Source organism: Myotis myotis, unplaced genomic scaffold (genome assembly GCF_014108235.1).
Source record: "Myotis myotis isolate mMyoMyo1 unplaced genomic scaffold, mMyoMyo1.p scaffold_m19_p_6, whole genome shotgun sequence".
NCBI lineage: Eukaryota > Metazoa > Chordata > Mammalia > Chiroptera > Vespertilionidae > Myotis > Myotis myotis.
Genome location: NW_023416368.1, coordinates 30,145,511 through 30,158,453, shown reverse-complemented (window position 1 = coordinate 30,158,453; position 12,943 = coordinate 30,145,511). Strand labels below are relative to the sequence as shown.

General features: G+C 39.3%; 1 protein-coding gene and 1 non-coding gene across 3 annotated transcripts in view; one reads left to right on the top strand and one right to left on the bottom strand.

The window, feature by feature from the left end:
• Positions 1 to 12,943, top strand: part of CTNNA1 (catenin alpha 1) — a 182,521-nt gene that overhangs the window by 122,021 nt on the left and 47,557 nt on the right. For both annotated transcript variants that reach the window (XM_036313850.1, XM_036313851.1), the window contains exon 8: positions 12,845 to 12,925. In XM_036313850.1, coding sequence (XP_036169743.1) covers positions 12,845 to 12,925 — 81 coding nt within the window. The remainder of the gene's footprint in view (positions 1 to 12,844; positions 12,926 to 12,943) is intronic.
• LOC118659404 lies at positions 11,465 to 11,569 on the bottom strand. The gene has a single exon (XR_004968536.1). It is a non-coding gene; the product is annotated as a U6 spliceosomal RNA (small nuclear RNA).

The window sequence follows — 12,943 nt, the reverse complement described above, 5'->3', positions numbered from 1 at the left end:
GGCTAGGGCCAGAACCCCCGTTTTTTTTTTGTTTTTTGTTTTTTTTGTATTTCCTGTTCCCATCCCAATCCTTGAATGATTTTAATTTTTAAAAGTCCTTTTGTGCCGAAACCGGTTTGGCTCAGTGGATAGAGCGTCAGCCTGCGGACTGAAGGGTCCCAGGTTCGATTCCGGTCAAGGGCATGTACCTCGGTTGCGGGCATATCCCCAGCAGGAGATGTGCAGGGGGCAGCTGATCGATGTTTCTCTCTCATCGATGTTTCTAGCTCTCTATCTCTCTCCCTTCCTCTCTGTAAAAAAATCAATAAAATATATTTAAAAAAAAAAAAAAAAAAAGTCCTTTTGTTCTTTGGTTAGTATAACTGAGAAAGCAGTAGGAACAGTGATGATTACACTAGTGATAGTGTGTGTTCCTTTTGATGCTGCAACTTAAAAAGTTTGGGGTTTCTTTCATTCTCTTTTTTGGTTGAACTATTTGAATCTTACATATGTCCCCTTTTCCCCCTGCCCCCCATTGACTCCTTCTAGCTCCCCCACAACCCTATCCCCCTACCCCAGGCCTTTGCCACCCTATTGTCTGTATCATGGGTTATGCATACAAGTTCTTTGTCAAATCTCAGAGGGAAGAGATCAGCCAGTCTGAGGTTCTAGTTTTGGAGGCATGTGCTTCTGGTATTTGTTGTTCTTGGGATGTTGCTGTGTTAGGATCATGTGACAGCCTAATTCTGCAGTGCTAGCCTTGTATTCTGTGCCCATGGCTAGGTAGTTTGTCAATAAATCCGAGAATGATGCACCTGAGTCGAATATTAGGTGAAGGAAAATCTTCACATGGGGAGAGGTACATTTAAACCATGAAAATCTTTTATTTCTCGCACCATAGACATAAAACCAAACCAAACAGAACAGACTTGAATTCTTGATTAATGCACAGACTGATAGAAATTTATATTGTCAAGCCTTTTACTTACTCTTGTTTCCAATGGATTCATCATGTTCATGTTTTCCTCTTCCTCTGTGCAAGTCAGGCTGCTTCTTTTTTTTCTTTAAATTCTGAAATGCAGCCAAGTTTGGATTTGCCCTTCCTGTTTTTCCCTCTCTACATTTTGAGTAGCTTTCTATTTATATTTGTTTTCTCCTGTCTACATAGATGGCCACAGGCCATATACAAAGCCATTTGCACAGGATAGAATTAAGAGTAAGATACACATTCATATTTTCTTGAAGAATCCCTTTCAATTTAGAGGGCTTTTTGACCCAATTGGCTAAATTTAAAAGGGTAAATTTGCATGTATATTGGCTAGATGCTAGCAAGTCTTGGTTGCTGAAGCTTGGAAATGTCATTCCCTCAGAACCATCTTAATGCACTCTGGGGTAGAGGGACAAGTGACATGTGCTAAGGCAAGCAAAAAATATTCAACATGTGATGTCATCAGTGCAGAGAAAATCAATAAGAAAAATTTGGCCCAAAGAGAGATCATTTCTTATTATGAAAGGCTATATAGCAGCATGTAACATTGATGGCTGCGGTTTATCCCCATATTGCTGAAATGTGGCTTGCGCTCCTGTGGTAGCTGATTCTGTCCTGCTGCTTGTTCCATGTGGGAGCAGGGTGAGAGGTTCTGTCTGTCTGTCTAATGGCTTTATAGTTTTTCCCCAAGTGTGTTTGTAGATATGAGTTTGTAGCTAAGACTGCAGTTTTCTCCTTATATGGCTATACTATAACTTATGGATATGTAGTTTGTTTTGAGACTTTTAGCTTTTGCAGACAGTGTAAAATGAATATCTTTTTAAATGTCTTTGCATTCTTAGGCAAGTTTATATTGACATAAGTTCCTAACCATAAAATTTCTGGGTTATGGGGCATTTTTAAAATTTAAAGACATTGCCACATTGCCTTCCAAAAATTTTTAAGCTATTTTATACTTCCTATAGTATGTACTAGCCACCCACACTCTCTCCTGCCCACCCACCCCAAACACCATATTAGAAGCCAGCAAACTTTTAAAATATTGGGAATCCAATAGGTGAAAAATGCTCTCTTTGATTTGTTCCTCTTTAATGATGAGTGAAATTGAGCATCATTTTGTATATAGGTATATTGTCAGTTTTGTTCTTTTCTGTAAACTGCAGTTCATTTTTGCTCATCCCACACCCCACTCCTAAAATTGGTCATTTTCTTAAAGATTTTTTAAGGCATTTTTCCTTATTAAATAAATTAACTTTGCCAAATATTTTACATATGTTTAAGTTAGTCATTGTTTTTTAAAGGTTTTATGGTTTTTGCTCTGTATTCTTAATTTTCATGAATGGCTAAACTGATGAGAAGCTTTTTCAATATTAGAACAAACTCACACTTGCCACATTATGTCAAAGATCCAGCACCAGTTGGTGAACATAAGATGTTGTAGAATCTTCTGTAAACAAGGATTCCCTGTTATGTTTAACCCATTATCTTAAGTAGGGCAAAGAGGATCGGAGCCCTTTAGAAAACTTGTTTTTTAAAAATTAACATAGAAGGAATCAAGATGGTGGCATAGGTACACACCTGTACTTGCTGTCTCACACAACCACATCAAAACTACAACTAAAAGACAAAATGGATATCATCCAGAACCACGGGAATGCTGGCTGAGTGGAAATTCTACAACTAGAAGAAAAGAGAAAAGCGCATTGAGACAGGTAGGAGGTGTGGAGGTGCGCAAGTGCGGAGGTATGGCGGTGGAAACTGGCTGGCAACTGGATGCGCTGTTGTCTTTTTCAATCGGGAGGGAGATACACGCTCCCAATTGCTCTGAACTCCAGTTCCAGGCGAGACTCTGGGGACCCAGACTCATACAGAGAAAAACTGGACTATCTAGCATTGGGACAGGAATGCGAAGGCAGCTTTCTCACAGAGGTGCTTGCAGCGATCATTGTTCCTGCATGGGGTTGCGGGATACAGAGACCCGGGGAACTCTCTGAGGCAGGGCTGATTGGCAGCCATTGCTGTTTGCTCTGCCCTGGTGATTCCCTGAGACCCTGCCCCACCCACTTTACAACCCCACCCAAGCTGTGAGCAGAGGTTTTGGCATATGAATTGCCTCTTCTTTTGTGATTTAAAACCTAACGAACTGCTGCTGGGTCAGAGAGCACCAAAGCTTCCAAAAGCAGGCCTAAGGCTTGACAGCAGCCTGCATTGCTTCACAGCTGGGCCTCATCTGGGCACTTCCAAACCCCAAACAAAGAGGAGGAATCTGCAGATCTCTCTGTAGCTCCTGCTGGGTGGCCACAGGCATTGGCTGACTTTGCACCTCCTTGGAGATCCAAGAGCCAGTGTACCCAGTGGTCAGTGTGAGACCATAACAGATTACAACTCTTCACATCCATAAGCAATACACTCAAGGGGCAGACTCAGCACCAAAGCCCCACAGAAGCAAGTCCTGCCCCATAAGGGTATCGTCTCCAGCACATCAGTTCTCCCACTGTGGACACAGCTGGTCCTCACAGCCAATTGGTCTGGTGGTCAATTCCTCCCAGTGATACCAACAGCAATCAAGGCTTAACTACAACAAGACTGTACACACAGCCCGCAAGGGGTGCACCAAGAGTGTCCACCTCAGGTAATTAGGGAGGCCGAGCCACTGGGCCCTATAGGACACCTAGCACACAAAGCCACTCTATTATCAACACAGGGAAGCAGCCAAAATGCAGAGACAAAGAAACAGGTCACAAATGAAAAAAATGGAGGAAAGCAAACTATTGGATATAGAGTTCAAAACCACGGTTATAAGGTTACTCAAGAATCTACCAGAAACCTCTGAGAAATTTAGTTGAGACCCTCAAGGATATGAAAAAGGACCACTTAGAAATTAAGTATACACTGACTGAAATAAAGAATAATATACAGAGATCCAACAGCAGACTAGAGGATCCCAAGAATCAAGTCAAAGATTTGAAATACGAAGAAGCAAAAAACACCCAACCGGAAAAGCAAAAAGAAAACAGAATCCAAAAATATGAAGATAGTGTAAGGAGCCTCTGGGACAACTTCAAGTGTACCAACATCCGAATTATGGGGGTGCCAGAAGAAGAGAGAGAGCAAGATATTGAAAACCTATTTGAAGGAATAATGACAGAAAACTTCCCCTACCTGGTGAAAGAAATAGACTTACAGGTCCAGGAAGCGCAGAGAACCCCAAACAAAAGGAATCCAAAGAGGACCACACCAAGACACATCATAATTAAAATGCCAAGAGTAAAAGACAAAGAGAGAATCTTAAAAGCAGCAAGAGAAAAACAGTTACTTACAAGGGAGTACCCATACAATTGTCAGCTGGTTTCTCAACAGAAACTATGCAGGCCAGAAGGAAGGGGCAAGAACTATTCAAAGTGATGAATAGCAAGAACCTACAACCAAGATTACTTTATCCAGCACAGTTATCATTCAGAATTGAAGGTCAGATAAAGAGCTTCACAGATAAGAACAAGCTAAAGGAGTTCATCACCACCAAACCAGTATTATATGAAATGCTGGGGGATATCCTTTAATAAGAGGAAGAAAAAGAAAAAGGTAAAGATAAAAGTTATGAACAACAAATACATATCTATCAACAGTGAATCTAAAAATCAAGTGAATAAATAATCTGAGGAACAGAATAAACTGGTGAATAGAATAGAATCAGGGGCATAGAAAGGGAGTGGACTGTTAATTCTCAGGGGGAAAGGGGTGTGGGGGGTGCGGGAAGAGATTGGAAAAAAATTGTACACCTATGGACGAGGATAGTGAGGGGGAAAGGGCCTGGGGTGGGGTGGGAACCGGGTGGGGGAGAGCTATGGGGGGAAAAAAGGAACAACTGTAATAATCTGAACAATGAAGATTTATTTAAAAAAAATTAACATAGAAACCAAGAATTCCTTGGCTTTTAATAAGTCTTAGCCCAATTTTACCCGTTAACTGAGCATTTGAAAATCCTTTTGAAATATCCTCGCAGTTTAGTTTTTTGATTCTTTTTTCTGAGTTATTAGTAAGTTCAAAATTGAGGTCTTATTCTATGAACTTTATGTATTTAGTTTGTATACCTGTTTGCTTTACTAGTATATACCTGTTTGTGCTTCTCAGAACTTCCCAGCTTATTATGCATAGCAGCTATTTAACAAGTTGATGATTACTATCTTTAAAAAAAATACTTTTATTTTAGAGAGAGAGGAAGGGAGAGGGAGAGAGAGAATGAAACATCAATTGGCTGCCTCGTGCACTCCGCCTTTCAGGGATTGAGCCGGAAACCTGGGCATGTGCCCTGACTGGGCATCAAACTGGCAACTTTTCGGTGAATTGGACAACACCCAACCAACTGGGCCAGGGCAATTACTGTCTTTTTTTAAGAAGAAAGGACCTGCCCTGGCCAGTGTGTCTCAGTGGTTACAGTGTCGATCCACTCATTGAAGAGTCTCAGGTTTGATTTCCAGGCAAGGGCACATACCTGGATTGTAGGTTCGATCCCAGTCCCAGTTGGGGGGGGGTGTATGTGGGAGGCAGCCAATGGATGTCTCTCTCACCTCAATGTCTCTTTCTCTTTCTCTCCCTCTCCCCTTCCTCCCTTCCACTCTCTAAAAATCAAAGGGAAAAATATCCTCTAGTGAGGATTAACGAAAAAGTAAAAGAAGAAACCTATTGTCTCAAAAGGGATTTGGAATATCTCAGCTACATGCTTCAATTTGTGCCAGGAACCTTTTAATATTGGCTCTCTAACTGTTCTTAATCATGGATTTTTATCTCTCTTCCCCCCACCCCTCCCTCTGAAAGAAAAAGGAATAGTTCACATGCTCATTCTGAGATCCCAGAATTTGGTGCAAAGGTGCCATATTTGATTCATTGTGTTTCAGTTAATTTTAGTTCTGTGCTATAGCAGCCATGTAAACTGGACCTGGTGTAGTTACACCATGGTGGAATACCTCAAAAGCCATATTCTAGCATGTGTCTGTGGCCAGAGCTGAAAATAGCTAAGCTAATTATTATAACTGATAGGACATTTAGAGCTGAGAAAAATCTAAAGGTGGTATGCAAGCCTGGCTGTCATCTGAGAAAATACCCAGGCAAACCAGTAAAGCTCATTTCTAAGCTTCTGTTCTCTATTGAGGGGAAGAGAAGGAAAATGGGGTGTCTATAGTATTAGCATTCCCTACCATTTTTTAAATTAAATTTTTAGGATGAAATAGGTAACAGGCAAACTTATGTTCTTTGTAAGTGAAGGAAAGGGTACTCCATGATTAAGAACAGTTAGAGAGCCAATATTTAGGAAAGGAATTTAGGAATGCAGGTATATATAACCATGCTATTCTAATATTGAGCTACTTAGTCTTTGCCTAAGGCTCCCAGGGACTCTTACCACCTATATAGCTTATGCAGAGCCCATCAGCCATCTGTGGGCCAGGTAGACCAACCAGGGTCAAATTGCTAATCATGTTATTCACCAAATGTTTATTGCACGAGAATGTGTTGCCCAGTCCACAGCAACGTTTTATTTTAGTTGTACTCATGAAGGTAGATGCTAGTCTCCTTTGGTTTTCAAGCATTTTTCTTGAGTGTATTTTTAATATTATAGCTCCATATTCTTCTGAAGCTTTCCAATAGCACCTTAGATAACACTTCCTCACTCCGGTTTTACTTAAAGGCTCTACTCCCCTTTTTGTACTAGTACTTGATGATGCTGTTTCATTCCTTTCTCTCATTGTCTTGGGGGTGGGGATGGAGAGCACTTCAGATGCCCATTCTGACATGGGTCTTGTGGAATGCCATGGTTCTTATTTTTTAAATTTGGTTTAAGTTCTGGTGGCTGATGGAGGCATTGTATCTAATTAGACCTTCCTGTTGAGTTTAATCACACCTTCTTGTTTTCTTTTAAATAGTCCTTAAATGTTTCATGGTTAAAACACTGGATTCTCTGGTACTCTCTCCAGCCTTACTTTAGATGAAAATGAAGATAGAAAGCAGTATTGGGGGTTATTTGAAAAGCCTTATCTTTTCACTAATAACATGAAATCAGGAGACTGATAATTTGCCACATAGATCACACTTTAAGTGACTTTTAAACATGTATTTAATTGGTCACTAGTTTCTCATTTCATTCATGTCCAATGGGAGAGGGACAGGTATGATTTGAAAATGGCTGTGAAGGTAAGTGTAAGGTGCTGTGGGAACACTCCACAGGGGCATTTAACTCAAACTCAGAGTTGAGGGTGGCTAGAGGAAGCATGATACCTCACCTAGAGGTAGGATAGGAATTAGAAGAAATGTGGGAAGAATATCCCAGGTTGGTGAGAGAGAGCATGGCATGTCTGAAGAATTAAAATGTGGGTAGATGGATTGTGGCATGGAAGATGGCAAGAGTGACAATAGTCATTAAAGTAATGGTAATGTCTGGGCTCCAACAGGAAGAGTGAAGAGTAAGAAGAGAAGGAAGCCTTTGGCAGAAGATCCCTCCCTGAAGGGACCATGTAGAGCCTTTAGCACAGTGGTTCTCAACCTTCGTAATGCCGCGACCCTTTAATACAGTTCCTCATGTTGTGGTGACCCCCAACCATAAAATTATTTTCGTTGCTACTTCATAACTGTAATTTTGCTACTGTTATGAATCGTTATGTAAATATCTGATATGCAGGATGTATTTTCATTGTTACAAATTGAACATAATTAAAGCATAGTGATTAATCACAAAAACAATATGTAATTATATATGTGTTTTCCGATGGTCTTAGGCGACCCCTGTGAAAGGGTCGTTTGACCGCCAAAGGGGTCACGACCCACAGGTTGAGAACCGCTGCTTTAGCATATAGCATGTTCCTTCTCTGGAAGTGCTGTGAACATTTTCACAGTGTATTTTTCCCTGGAAGCACTGAGTTTATGTTGTGCTTAGGTTGATTAGTCTTTTGTAGACTCACCTGGGAACCTTTGTCACATTATTTCTAAGGACTAAAATGCACCTTGAGATGCCACCAGCTATGCTAGGGACATATTTCATCCCTTCCTCACTGTTACTTATTTTACCTCTTCCCGGAGGGAAGGGTTGGAGTGGAGTCAGGGCCTTTAGAGGAAGATTAGGTTATGGGTGAGGAATTAGTGGACATATGTGCCAGCCACAGCAGTGAGACCTGGTATCATCTGTGGCAAAGGTCTGAGTGGTTGGAGAGGTTGTGAGTTTGTTAATGGGAGAATGCTTACTTTTTCTGAAACGGGGCAATACTTTGGAAGAAAAAAAAGGCTTGTTCTTTCGGATGTTACCTCCAAAATTTATAAAATCCTCCATGAAATTTTAGTTAATACTTTTTAAAAATCAATGCCTAAATTAAATGTAACCCTCTGCATAACTTTTACTTATTCCTTTGACCCACTATTATGTCATGCATAACTCCTGTGAGGCCCAGCATGATACAGGGTATTGCTAAATTTAGGTGTCATTTTATCTCAGATTATAAACCCCTTGAAAGAAGGATTATGACTGATACTGCCCACTCCAATGGATGCAGAGTATGTGCCCAGTAAAGAGTGTGCCTAAAGAAATAGAAGTCTGTCCACATAGGATGTAGGAAGGGGGAGGAGCTTCGTCAAGCTTCTGTTAAAGATGGGTTTTGAAAGCTCTTTCCTATCTCTGCCAGAACTGTTGCTAGAGGCTGTCCCAGCTAACAACCTTTGTCTCTCTTCAGCTCAGCTTATATTTACTCGCAGAGGAGAAACTTTATGTTAAAACCTTAAACAAGCCTTATCTTTTTCTTATCAAGCCCTTTCCTCACTGCTTAGCAGGGACATACATAACAAAATTGAGTGAGCCTAGGTCAGGGGTGGGCAACCTTTTTGTGAGTGCGTGCCAAAACCAGCAAAATCTCTGACTCAAAATTCTTCTGCGTGCCAACCCTAATTTTTTGAGAACATGTTACGCCTACTTGATATCTCTTAAGGTCAGGGGTCCTCAAACTTTTTAAACAGGGGGCCAGTTCACTGTCCCTCAGACCGTTGGAGGGCCGGACAATAGTTTAAAGAAAAACTATGAACAAATTCCTATGCACACTGCACATATCTTATTTTGAAGTAAAAAAACAAAATGGGAACAAATACAATATTTGTATGTGCATGTGGCCCGCGGGCCGTAGTTTGAGGACCCCTGCTTAAGGTGTATGTATGTGAAGAACCTTGAAGAAATAATAAAATTCATTTGAGCGACAAAAACACAGTATATGATGATGAAAAATGCATTTATTTTTTAATGTATACATGTACACTGGTAGTCCGACAGAAAACTTTATGGCTCCGTTTGATATTATCAGTGGGACTTTTGCTGCTGCATCACTGATGACAGAGATTTTACATCAGGTTTATATTTTGTGACCTTCAGAGATATGCACGAGCTACTACTTTCATCCGTCAAGCTACTCCTATTACGAGACTTAACAAAATTCATCACTGAGATTCGCAAGTGTATGTGGATGAAACCAAAACACTGGTCGGATCTAGGAAGGCAGGGAGAGTTAAGGCAGAGGCGTAGAAATTGCTCTTCCCCTCTCTCGTCAATCCATGTCTATGGTCTTTAAGATAACTTGTTATGTAAAATTATTTATTTATCTAAGATGCACCTACACTGAATTTATCTGAAAAATAAAAAAGTCGATATTAAGAAAAAAATTGTAAGTGGAAGATTATAAGAGAGGGTTTCGTGTGCCAGCAAAAGTTACCGGTGTGCCATATTTGGCACGCGTGCCAGGGGTTGCCCACCCCTGACCTAGGTGGTCTCTCTGCTCAGTGGAATAGAGTCTCCTAATTAGGCAGGAGCTGAAAGTCAGTTATTTTAAAGATTCATTGAGCAACTTTACTTTGGCCTATCTAAAACTAGAAATAAAAAATCCAAACAGATCTAATATCAAAGACAAGTAAAATTTTATTTTACAAATCAACCAGCTTTCTACTTTCATCAGGTTCATCATAAGTGTGTGTATGCATATATACTCACACTGATTGTATTTTAAATGATTGGATGCTTTGAGTTAAAAGATGGTCTAATACAGTGATCCGAACCTTTTGAGCTCGGCATGCCAGCATTTTGAAAAACTCTGGTGCTGTGTCACATATAGAAATTTTTTGATATTTGCAACCATAGTAAAACAAAGACTTATATTTTTGATATTTATTTTATATATTTAAATGCCATTTAAAGAAAAATCAACCAAATAATGATGTCATAGGTTTGCCATCACTGGACTTTAGTATAACCTAAAAGCTTCAGTAAATAAATGCTTCTGAACTGCCCCCTCCTCATTCATGAGGCATAAACCTCTTATTTCCGTAAGTAACAAGAAAGACAAATAGATTTTTTAGGGTAGTTGGACAAAGAATTAACAGATTCATGATGTGTTTTGCATCTTAAAGTGAATGTTGTTGTGAGACTATAATTCCCTCAAAAGTCAGTTTTAAGGATTTGCTTTTATATAACTTTCCAAGGAAATCCTTCCACCCAAATTGAGGACATTTCTGGGCACTTGAGGTTACAAGTACTTGGGCCTTCATGAGATTATTGAACCCAACCTTGGGTTTCTGATAATAGATGTTTTTTTGGAATAAATGATCTATTACAAATATCCAAAAAACATGGCTAGAAACAATGACAGACTTTACTGGGTTTATATAGAGGAATATTTTTGGCGTGCTGAGTACCTAAGGAATATACTGGGACTTTCTTGATTAAAACATTAATTAGGAGGTCAGTTTTTTGTTTTTTTGTTTTAATTGAAGTGATGGGTTCCCCCATCCCATTTTTAAAATTTTTAAAAAATGTTTTATTGTTGAAAGTATTACGTATGTCCCCCTCCAGCCTGCCCCCGGCCCTCCCCTGCTCCTGCCCCAGGCCTTCAGCATCCTATTGTCTGTGTCCATGGGCTATACATATATGCATACCAGGTCTTTGGTTGACTAACCCGCCCCCTTCCCTCTGAGATTCCACATTCTGTTCCATGCTTCCATATCTCTGCATCCACTCCGTTCATCAGTTTATTTTGTTACTTAGATTTCATATATGAGTATGATCATGTGATACTTGTCTTTCTCTGACTGACTTATTTCACTTAGCATGATACTCTCCAGGTCCCTCCATGCTTTCTCAAAGGGTAAGAGATTCTTCTTTATTACTGCTGCATAGTATTCCATGGTATTAACATACCACATCATTTTTATCCACTCACCTACTGATGGGCACGTGGGCTATTTCCAGATCTTAGCTATTGTATATTGTCCTGCTTTGAACATAGGATTACATACATTCTTTCTGATTTTTTTTTTTTAATTAAGTTTCAGATACCTTTCCCTGAGATCCTGGTATTTGATCTTTGAGATTGTCAGAAATTAATTATACTTGTCACATTCTTTTCTTACTAATGGCTATGAATAAATCACAGTTTATTCCTGCAGGTAGAAATTCTCATACCTGAATCGCTTTATTTTGCTTTAAATATGGAACGCTTCATGAATTTGTGTCATCCTTATGCATAGGCCATGCTAATCTTTTCTATATTGTTCCAGTTTTAATACATGTGTTGCTGAAGTGAGCACCAAATCAGTTTTGTTGAAACTCTTATTTTTTACCCATTAATATTAGTGGACTACTTAATTTTATTGGCAACACAGGAATATTGCGGCGAAAGGAAAGGAATGTGACCCTGACTAGATTTGATAGTGACCATATCAATTTATCACTTACATTTCAACTTTTAAGTCTCCTTTTTGTCCTCTGCAAACCTATATCCTTCAGTATCCCTTCTCTTCTCCAGCAGTCCATTAGAAGTGGGGGCAGAGGGAAAGTGTCATTGTTCCCATTTAACAGATAGGGGATAAGAGAGAAAGCAAGTAACAAACATACATAAAAATGCACTCAGAAAACAAAACCATGTCTCCTCATCCCCAACCAGTCATTTGCTGTTATGGTTATGTACTAATGACATATCCATACCAGAATGTCTTGAGGGCACCCAAAGGTAGAAAACTGGGTTAAATTCCTTTGCCTGTTTGTCTCTCTCCTGTGATTACTATGTATTTTACAGAAAGAGCCACATTTTTTGGTTGAGCATTTTATAAGGAAAAACTTTTGATATACTTCATAGTTTAACCTCGCAGATGTCTTATTAAATATTTCTAAGCACATGGCTAGCTCTATCAAGGATAATTGCCTTTGTCCCTTTTCTTTCTGTTACCATCTATTTTGATTCTGTGCAATACAACTGCATTAAGCTTAACCTTGAATTAAGAAAAAATATGGCTGAAATAATCTCATAGCACATTCTTGTTCAAGTTCCATAATATTCATTATTAAGTTTGACCCACCATGGTACATCTTAGTTTTAAAATTCGTTTTTCACATTGTTTTAGTGCTGGGTGCCAACTTTAATATTTTGACATTTTTCAAATCTCAGAGTTCATCAGAATCAGATGTAACCTGTTTTAGCTTGCATTTCAAGAAGAGCTGGTTTGTTAATGAAATTTGTGTATGCTGAACCTTGAATTAAAATATAAATTTAATTTTTCAAGTGGAACTTTTAAGTGATAGTCTAGTTTTGTTCCTTGGCTTTTCTTATTTTGATAAAACTCCCTCAGTTCCCATCATCAGATGATGTGAAGCGTAAGAGTTGTAAGGTTATGTTTTTATGAACAAAGCCAAATGATCCCCTGTGTCCCATCCTCCCTTACTTCCCCTCAGCGTATTTTCTAACTTTGGGCTAAAAAATGTTGACTGTTTTTTCAATGTTAATTTGAACATAAATAGCTATTGACTATCATTAAATGTTTTGTGAATCACTAAAAGGAGCATTTCTTTATTTTTTTTTTTTCCAGGCTGGACGTAAAGAAAGAAGTGATGCACTCAATTCTGCAATAGATAAAATGACCAAGAAGACCAGGGACCTGCGTAGACAGGTAAGCTAAAGAAAGTAC